A 10368-nucleotide genomic window follows, 5' to 3' on the forward strand; every position below is an offset into this window, starting at 1 on the left:
CTCATCTATATTTGCTCACTCAAAAGGAAACCTTTAGCATAAAAATTTAAGAATCTATAGATCCAAGCCAATTTTAACATATACTTTTTTTTTTATTAAATATGTAAAAAGATAACCGCAAGTCAAGTTATTCACATATTCAGAGACAAAAGGCTATTCTACCATGCGACAATAGGTGGGTAATGTAAAATGAATGTGATACATCTGGATAAGACCTTTTCATCTATTATGTCATTACTTATCTATATTTATAATTAACAATACATGTTTACATTCCTTTCAGTTTACATTTAATATATAACAAAAGCTTTATGGTGTACTATTTAGTAAAAGTAATTTGAATGCATATTAAACCTTAACGGAATAATGGAAATACTCACCAGGGAAGGGAGGAGTTCTTGGTTTCCTTCTGGAGTTTACTTCTCTCGGGTCAACAGGGTGTCTGTCTTTTCTTTTTCTGCTTTTCTGCTTAGAAGACAGGCTCTCTTTGCCCCCTGCTTCGATCACTTCCTATCTGACACGAGCAGTGGAAGTGCTACAACCAGCCACAGTGGGTGTGACGGGAGACTAAGAATGAAGTCCGGCTTCTGAGAGGGAGGAGCAGGGCATACACCAAGGGACAACTTCTTGGCCCAGCATGATGATGCGGGGAGGGCATTGGGGAAAGCGTGCTCCGGATGCCGAGATGAGGGGATGATGGCGCACAGCCGTCAGGGAGGAAGGAGCGGGCCTGGCAAATGAGAGGCGGTCTGCACAGAAGGGGTGCAGCCAAAGAGGACTGAGAAACTTAGCTGTTCAAGATTCCCCAAGGTATCAGTGCTGTCACATGTGATGCAGCAATGGAAGATGTTTCAGATGGGGACAGAAAGAGGAATTTATAGGTCTCTGAATAAATGGATTGCCCCAAGACTCTGGGAAGGAGAACGAAGTATGATGACTGGGGAAAGTTATCTTTGCAAGCTATCTGGCCAGTATGTTTATAGCTGAGAAGGTGGAGGATTTGGGAAGAAATGGAGTGGCTGAGTGGATGTCATTGGTAAGGCTTATGCAAATGGCACAGAAATCATGTGCAACCGGCAGTGGATATTACTGAGCTGTCCAGTGCAGGCAAAAAGCTGTGTAAGAACCGCTGAAGTATAATCTGTATGTATTTATTGTGCCTCTTTATAGAAACTTTTAAAAAGGTAACTCTGAGTGCAACAGCCTGGGGTGGGGGGGAACACCGTTAAGCAGGATGCTGCATATAGCACAACCACTACCTGTAACCAGGTGTGGGAGGATGTCACTGCTGAGAGCCAGGCTTTTCAGCCGGAGAGAAATGAGCTGCCACTGTAGTGCAGAGCAAGCAGGAGAGAGAAGAAAGGGAAACCAAACACCACGGAACATCTGTCCAATTCTGCACAGCATGTTGTAATAACCTCAAAAATACAAGCAATCTTTTTCACATATAACTCAATAAATACCACTTTGCTGCAAAAGATTTATTTTGAGAAGACTTCTTTTGCTGGAAAGCTTCAATGCTAGAATTTAGTATTTTACCAATAAAGAAATGTCAAAGCTTTATGATACATAATTCCGAAATTTATTTTAAGCTTTTCAGTTAAGAGGAAAAGTGGGGTGGGCACATTGTTTTGTTGCACCTGCTAAGTCCAATAACAAGCGAAGGTAAAGTTAGAGACCAAATGAAACGAATGATCCAGGAAGGAATACCATCTGTCAAAGAAAAACAAAATAGAGGCAAAGATTTGGAAAGAGACTAAGAAAATGTGCAAATATTAGTTAAAAAATAAGGAATGCTTTTAATCGTTTCCTCAATTTGTGAATTGCCACGGTATAGCAAAGGTCAATGACAAAGAGGGCTGCAGTATTAAAGAGGGGAAATTCCTTATTTCAGAAGGTACCGGGAGTCATAGATTATTGCGTGCTGTCATTCCAGTGTCAACACTAGACTTCAGAACCATGATTCTCCCTTGGAACTATTCTCCTCCTGAGCAGGCCTTCACCTCTAGCAAGCGTGCAGCATGCTGCAGAGCCCTGACGCTCGGGCTGCACACCCTGAAGTCATTCTTGCGTTGGAGTCCCCTAGTGTGGATGACAGGATTAGTGCTGAAACCCACATAAAGAGGCAGGAGGACCTGTACCTATGCAGACCCCCTCTGGACTGCAGATAACGGATGACAGCTTCTTGGGGAGAGTGGCTGCCCACCAAAGAGGACCCTGAGAGAGAAAACAGCATGAGAACCTGGGTGGGGGAGGGGGACAAGCGGTTAGAGGGCCAAGTTGAGATGGTGTTTTCCTTGAGTGAATGTCTTTAGAAACTAACAACACACTGTGTGGCTGTCTAATGTGCTGCTTGCTGTATGAACACTGCTGGGCCCTGCAGTCCTAGTTTTGATTCCATTTTTTTTTTTCCCTTTAGTGTTGAGAGTTGAGGGAGAAACTGACTGTTTTTCCCTATGAAACAAGTCACTGTCATTATGGCTTTCATATCAAGTATCTCTTTCCCTTTGTTCCAATTTATTATTTGACCAAATTTACGTTCAGAGGTTAGACTTGCAAACATCAAAGCACCACAAATGTGTGTGACATCTAGTGACACTGGGTTGAGAAATGCCAATATAAATACCATATATCAAATTACCATTGTTTCACACCAGGATCAAAAGAGGGTGTTGGTGGTGGTAGTGGGGTGGGGAGAGTTGTTCTGGAAAGAAATGAAAAGAGCAGAACCAATTTCACGCAGCCAAGTGGTGAAGTTGAAGGTATGGGACCCCATGATCTCTCAGGGAGGCCGCCAAATGACTGGCTGCTAACGTGTCTTGGCAAAGGAAATGGGAACTGAGCGCAGTGGCTGGCGTATGCGACAGTGCGTTGATGTTACCGGCAGACTGGGAACAACTGGTTTCTGTTGAGCTTGAGGCCACACGTGTTCCAATTTTCCAGAAGAAAAGTTCCCACGCAAAATGGAAGCGTCGAGAGCTGCCAAGACGGTTCAGTACTCTTCCTGCTGCTGCGGCTGCTGTTCGTGGACTTGCTCCTCCGCCTCCGGCTCTTCTGGGTGGCCCTCCTGTGGGGCGGGGGGAGAAGATTTAGCTGGAACAATTTACTGTGTCAGCGACCCTGCAGTGTCCCCAGCCCCATCCCCACTGCTCAGCACAGCGTCTCCAGGCTGTGGCGAATACCAGCTTAGAAACAACGCGCCATGCAAGTACCGCCCTATTGTCAGGAGCCAATGGACACACACGCGGATGCCTCTACTGCTTTGCTCCACCAAAGAACAGATCACCCTAGAGCAGTCATCGGGCTTTACCAAACTTTTCCTTTTGTTTTGGAAGGAAATCTTCACAGAACCTATTTCATTTTTTCCTACTGTGAAACAGTAAACCAAACACGATGACCGAAGAACATCATGAGTGAATCTGCTGTGACACAGCACAGAGCCCCAGGCCACTTCAGTGTGTCAGATGGTTACCCTGACACTAACAGCCCATGATGCGGATCTGCTTCCTGTTTCCTGCTCTGCTGTCATTCTTCTCACCGGGTAGCATGTCTGCCTGAAGCAGACCCCTTGTTATAATCTATTACTCATCTGGTACAGGTTTCCATGCTGGAGGAGCAACTTGTTAGAGTGGTAAGGTATGGAGAGGATAATAACCAAGTGTTTGAGGAACGGACCTGCTAAACCCATTACTCAGTCTAAATGACTGATGATGCTTTAAAGTATTACTTCTGTTGGGGTGTCTGCATTCATTACCCAGACATTGAAAGAATGGCTCTCTGGGTCCAGACTGCAGCCAGCTGGGGGTATGTGTATGGGGTGGTGGTGATAAGAATGGCAGAAGAGAAGCTGAGTGCAGTGATCTAGGCAGACTCCCTTGAAATCACACTCAGGAGGCAAGAGCTCATGCCTAAGTCTGGTCCTGCCTGTCATTAGCCAGGAATTCAGTGGCCCGTGTCGACCTTTAATTTGGAGTTCACCTGATAGTATTCCTACACAAGAACTCTCTCTAGGATAAGCTCTAGCTCAAAGTTAGACTAAGGCTCTTCCTCTCATTGGAAGTGCAGGGCTGGGAATATTTAATCCTGCATGCTGCCTTTCTCCCAGTTAACGGGCACCATCACGGACAAATACCAGCACCGTTCGCTCAGACTCACAGTGCTGCGTAGATCTCATCGGATTTAGCCTCAAACACGCTTGTGGAGAGAATAACCATAATTTATCCAGTGCTTGAAAGACTACAAAGCACTGTCTACATACAAAATGTTACGTCCATTCCACTTTGGGTGGCGCAGACACATTACAAACCATTTTTTGTGGGGCCATCACTGTCTCTAAGATCCGATCAGGAAGATTCTTAGGGCTTCAAAATCTATAGTTTCACCCAATGATAACCAAGAAAGAAGCTTAAAAACTAAGGAAAATGAAAAAGTAGTGGAGTGTCCCCAAACCCCAGACAGGTTCTTATATTTCAGGAAATTTTCATAGCCAGGATTTTAATCTTATACGGAATAAACATTTGCCTGGTATTCGGCTGGAATAAGACAAAGTAAACTTACTAGTGGCTTGTTACATCCTGTGGAAATACTAACATCCATACAACTCAACCACAGAGCCCTCAGAGCATCCGCAGGCTGACTGGACAAACAGTCACAAACACTTCTCCCAGCTTCAACCTGGCACGAGAAGCTCGAAGCCCCAGTCCGTCCTCTCTCGCCTTCCACAGCAGGGCCCTGAGGAAGGTAAAGCCCCATCAGGCTGCCATTCCTGCTGCCAGCTGCTGGGGCCTTTCCCTCCCTGCATGGGTAGGCTGGGAGTGACCTGCCTTGGTCTCTGCCATTTATCCATCCCAGCCCCTCCTTGCTTCTCTTGTTCCTCCACTGCTCCTCACATCTGCTTTCCATCACTGGATGGAGCCACACTCTGGGTCTCCTGCACATTCACTCATGAATAGCAACCCTGCTGGGCAGGTCCTCCCCACAGAGGAGGCTTTCTAGAAGTACTTTTTCAACAAAGGGTTGTCCTACAGTGATGGTCTGTACTGGCAATGGGTAACCAAGACAACCAGCTATGAAATAAAAACAGTTGTGGGGCTTACGGGTATGAAGAAAGCATCTAGGTCAATTTCTCCTTTAACCATACTCTGATCTTTCACGAAGAGAAAAAATCCTTACATAGTTACTGTTCATTTGCTCAGACAGCTGAAAATCACTTGAGATTTGGCTGCATAAGCCTATTTTTCTCAACGTCCCCCTGCATTCCCCCACCCCACATCCACCCATCTCTTCCCAGATGAACTTATGGATGCATGTCCCACAGGCATGGGTCGGTGGACCAGATGACAGTGCTATCTATTCCTCAGGGAATCTTAAATGCTCTGGCTGAGTTGTAATTCTCACCGAGGTCCCAAGGCAGTATCCTAAGTCACGTGGAGGATGGCACTGTGACCACGAGTGTCCAGGGCCCGTCACACTTACGTGCTCATCTGAAGCATAGAGGACTTCCATTAGTCGCTGCACGAGGTTGTCATTTTCCTGCCCGTGTTCTTGGCAGAGTAGCTCAATTTCTCTCAACTTCCCAAAGTAGAAATCCCTTTCCTTTTCCACACCTTCAAGGGCAAGTTTTAATGAATGTACCTGCAAGGGGGTGAGGGTAGAGAAGAAAAAGCCCCAAATACAGTGTAAGAAATAAGCGACGAACTCTTGCCTGTGTAGAAAGACCCAAAACACGAAAAGCTAGACATACGAACATAACCGATGTGCAAGTCTGAGGGAGAAACAAGGGGGCTGCTGTTTGCAGCTTGAGCTTGGGCCAAAATGTCCAGCCTCAACAGCACACTGTCATTCCCCTCAGTTGGCTCGGTGTTTATTAGCCAGGGTGAGAGGGACTGTTCTGTTTGATACGGTTCTCTCCAGGCTCTAAGCTTTCCTCTCCCGCTAACTCGGGCCAGAGCACATCTTACTCCTCACTTGTCCATCCTCTGCAGGGAGGGGAGATGAGAGAACAGGAGGAGGGGGAAGAGAGAAAGGAGAGAGGCTGTCGCTGTGATCACTTTCGATGTATTCTGAGGACCCTTCTGGCTTCACATCACTTGCATTAACGGTCACCCTTAGTTCTGGACCCTTCATAAACATTCCTGGCTACACAAGGAAAACGGGATGAGACTAAGAACCTGGCTGAATCTGTCTTAATTTCTCTAGGTCTGGCTTTGCAGAAGATTTTCACTGGAAAGGTGGGAAGAGAAGGGAGCTCCATCCCCTAACAACACAGCCCTTATTCCCTTTCTTCTTCCCCTTGATGCTGGTTCAAGGACCTTCCAGGGTTGTGCAGCCTCTCACAGTGGCTACAGAGATAGTGCCAGTGAAGGGAAGGAGGCAACGGTGAGGCAGAGCCCCAGAGAGCTGTCACCCAGGCTGCAGAAACAATGAAGGGCGCGTAAACAGACCAGGGCTCAAACCTCAGGCAGCTGAAACTATCACCCATTCCTGCTCTCTGAGAGCCCTTCGACTTTTTTTTTTTATCCTTTATGCATTTTATATTTATGCAGACAATATTCTTTAGAAGGTAAATTAAATCGTTCATGGTTTTCTTCAGGTGAAATCTTTCTGTATGTTGAAATCGCTCTTAACAGAATTTCCAAGCATTACTTTTGGAATGGAAATTTTTCTTCTTTCTCTAATAACTCTGGGCTTTTGTACACACTATTTGTCTGTGTGAAATCAGTGATTCATTCAAATGCACTGAGCACACACAGTGTCCAGCCCTTCCTGCACACCTCGCAAACGCGAATCCATCCTGTAAGACCCAGGGATGCTGTTTCCTCAGAGTTCACCTCGCTGATGACCTCATGTAGCTGCTCACCAAGCAGTAGAACATTCGTTTGCTAACATTTAACTCTTATTTCTGATAATATAATTGCTTGGACATTGGTAAAAATTGAAGGTAACCAGCAGCCTGAATTCCAGGAAAAAGAAAACGCCCTTTATTCTAGAAAGCCTTCATTGCTTTAACACAGATCAACGCCCTCCCCGGGCTTGGCCACAGAATCCATCCGAAGCCTGAACTGGTGCCAGCAGATGGATCTGTGGCAGTTTTGGTGTCTGCCAGCTCCCCCTGCACAGGCAAGGAAGGTCTCTGGACACAGTTGACTCACAAAAACTAGATTTGTCTGCCTCTAAAGAGTGCTTTGGTCTGCATGATGAGCAAAGAGCTGAACCTTTGTAGAAATACCCAGCCCAAGTCAGCCTTTGGTGGTATTCCAGATGCATTAAGTAATGGATGCACAGCTACAAACATTTCCTAGTAAAAACCAACAGGAGCTAAATTATATGATGAAAGATCAGTTGGCAACTGAAATTCCATCTTCGCAGTCCCACACATAAAGCCCAATGCCTCCCTGCCCCCTCACAAGTCACAGCGGAAGTCTATGCAGTGGAGGGGATGCTGGGGAAGGGACAAGTTCTTTTCCCAATTCTCCCCTCTCAGTGTCCCCACTGTGGGTCCTTCCAGCCTCATAGTCCGAGCCACAGTGTCTGCCTGGGCTAACCAATGCCCGTTCTCTGCACCCCACCTGCCTGCCCCCCCCCCCCCCCTGCCCCCCCCCCCCGCCGTCCTGAGCACAGCAGTGACTCTACCCCACTGCCTGTTTGCTAACCTGCTTTCTAGAAACTGTCCCTAATTATTTTAGTGATGTCTTTTGATTCATTTCTATCACTGGAATCATCTAGCACAGTGGTACTTCCACAGTACGTCATGGGAGACTGCCTGAAAAAAGGCACGAGGCCAAGTAAATGAGATTCTTAAAGTTTATGGCACTTGTCACTTTCTCTATTGCTATTGTAAGTCACTCTTCAGCCCAGGCATTTTCACTCAGCCATTCCTTGTATTAGTGTCTTCAGATCTAACACAGTGATGCCTGTGTGGCTCCCTGCCAGCTTCAGGGGACACCCTGAAGGTGACACCCTGCAGGCTTCAAAAACAGAAAATGGAGGGAGCAGTAACAGAGAACCATGGAAATGGATCTGGAGTAAGAGCTCACTAGCTAGTTGAATGGTGGCTCGCAATTTAGGGTGTGTATGACCTTCCCTCTGACCCACGGGAGGTGGGGGGCAGGCGCACTGCTCCAAGTGAATGCCTCAGGGGGCAGGCAGGGAAGCGAAGCCTTTTGGAAGTAATGAGGGAATTATAACAAGGAGGCAGAAGACCACTAGAATGTTCCTCGCTTCTCTCTCACTCCTCTCCAGAGTGGCATCTGGATGGTAGGACAAGGTCTGAGTCCCTTGGGGACATGGGGTTCTTTGTGTGACTGCAGAGCTAATGGAAGCACAGCCCACTTCAAGGAAAAGTGGGGCCGGCTGGTTAAGGCTGTAAGGGAGAGAGGGGCAGGAAGCACCTCGGGGTTCCCATGTGGTCATACTTTGGGCTGGAGGGTTGGGAACCTGGGTGTGGTAGAGGAGGATGACAGGGAAGAGCCAAACCATGAAGAAACATGAGATAATGAAGGTAGCAGAATCGGAATACCTAAAGAGAAAAGAGTTATAAATCTAAAGTATCACGGACCCATGCCCGATGCTTTTTATGTTTACCCCATTTGCTTGCAGCCTGCCGAATGTGGCTCAAGGCTTGTTAAGGCTGTCCTAACTGCCTTTCATCTGAGAACTCATTACTAGAAATGCTGTATGGGCTTAAACTGAGACTCAGCAGGTAATAAGAACATTCCACAGTTTCTAAATCAAAGTCCCACCCACTGGATGACTTAATGTTTCACCTTTTTCATTAAAGTGATCAGAATTATAAAGAAACACCCTCGCTAAACAACTGCCTGCTTTTAAACTAGGTTCTTGACTGCAAATATACAATTATTTCAAAAACGGTTTCCACACTCTTGCTGGCTCATCAAGATCAGATTAATCACGGGGAATGGCCCAGCCAGTCCAGCTGGGAACAGCCTGAGGACCTCAAAGGCTCCTTTCCCAGTGGTGGGAGAAGCCAGGATAAAAGACCCTCCCCTCCTAACTCAGGGCCAGGGTAGGTGGCTTTTGCAAGGAGCCCTTCCCTACCAACTGGTTTATTACTTTGAAAACTATGTATATATAATCTTTGGCAAAATGAGCTATTGTTAGCTAGAAAGCGTACCTAAGCTTTTATATCGAAAATCTCAAAGGCAATAGGTTTACTGTAATCATGAAGAATATTAGATAAAAAGGAAAGTTCTACTTAAAATACAACTGTGGACTTTCTGATCACCCCAAAATTGGGTTCAGTGTTTCTGTGGTAACAAACTTTGGCTGTTGTGGGAAGTGTCAGGGTTTTTGGTTTAGCTTGTGTAACTGTCTAACCTGCACGATCGCTGTACGTTCTACGAGGGGAGGGAAGGTCTCTCTCTTGCTACCGTTATATATTATTAGCATCAAGCACAGTGTCTGTCACATAGAACAGGCTTAGCAAATAGTTGCTGAAGGGAAGAAAGGAGGAAGGGGGACCAACCCTAAAGCCTTTAACTCCATCTAGATGGGCAAGAAGTGGAGGTAGGCTGTGGTCTAGCCTGGAGCTCATGACCAGCACTGAGCTACAGGGAGGGGGAGGTTGGCCTGCAAGCTTGCATTTACCTGGGGCTGAGTCATCTGTCCTTCTGTCTCAATGTACAGCTTTGAGGTTTGTGACTAACGTCTTTTATTCATAATGGGCCACTGATTTTATCTGCCCGAACGATTCCTTTTATTCTTACTTGCAATCACTGATTGTGCCTCACCTTGCCCTCCTTATCCCAGGCCTAGAGTGTTTTGCTTCCTCTCCCCTTACACCTGTCACTGCGCCCAGAGACAGGGCCAGGGATGATGAGTTACCTGTTCATTAAGCTGTATGACCTGTGTTTCCAAATCTTTATCAGATTTGGATGCTGAGCTGCTGGATGAAGCCCTTTTGGCTGATGAGGGACGAGAAGGTGTGGATCCTGGTTTAGATGCTGGACTTGATTTAGCTGCACCTGAAAGTAACCAGAATAAATTATAAATATTGGCAACATTAAAAATGCTTTTTAGAAACAGCAAATGTATGATATAAAAAAGTTTATTAAAATGTATAAGAGATACTGCCAGTGATCCCCTCCCATAGCAGAAGTGCACAAATACACATAGAAAGAGCACACACGATAAAATGACAGTGTCATTTTAGGCAATTAATTTAAATTCCTATTTTTTTTCCCCTCAAGTAACATGAGATTAATGTAGTTGTCCTTTCTTCTTCCAGAGAGATAAGAGTTACAGAAGAGGGTTTTAAATTTTTTTTTTTAAGGGGAAAGGTTCTTAAACTCAAAGCATCCCTACAAGCTGCCTTTCTAAGAAGAAAAAGACCTTATCAGAGATTAAAAT

General features: G+C 45.9%; 1 protein-coding gene across 7 annotated transcripts in view; it reads right to left on the reverse strand.

Moving 5' to 3' along the window:
- Window positions 1–1466: 1466 nt before the first annotated feature.
- The window catches only part of MAPRE2 (microtubule associated protein RP/EB family member 2), a 129217-nt gene continuing 120315 nt past the window's right edge, over window positions 1467–10368 (reverse strand). For 3 of the 7 annotated variants that reach the window (XM_039843286.1, XM_039843276.1, XM_039843304.1), the window contains 3 exons: window positions 9844–9983; window positions 5476–5634; window positions 1467–3067 (listed from right to left, as the gene is read on the reverse strand). In XM_039843286.1, coding sequence (XP_039699220.1) covers window positions 2993–3067; window positions 5476–5634; window positions 9844–9983 — 374 coding nt within the window. In that variant the 3' untranslated portion in view covers window positions 1467–2992. Of the gene's footprint in view, window positions 3068–4557; window positions 4732–5475; window positions 5635–9843; window positions 9984–10368 lie in introns of all 7 variants that reach the window. The other 4 variants (XM_039843258.1, XM_039843248.1, XM_039843267.1 and 1 more) reach the window with 3 other exon arrangements.

The sequence above is a fragment of the Pteropus medius genome, unplaced genomic scaffold (genome assembly GCF_902729225.1).
Source record: "Pteropus medius unplaced genomic scaffold, Ma_sr-lr_union100, whole genome shotgun sequence".
Lineage (NCBI taxonomy): Eukaryota > Metazoa > Chordata > Mammalia > Chiroptera > Pteropodidae > Pteropus > Pteropus medius.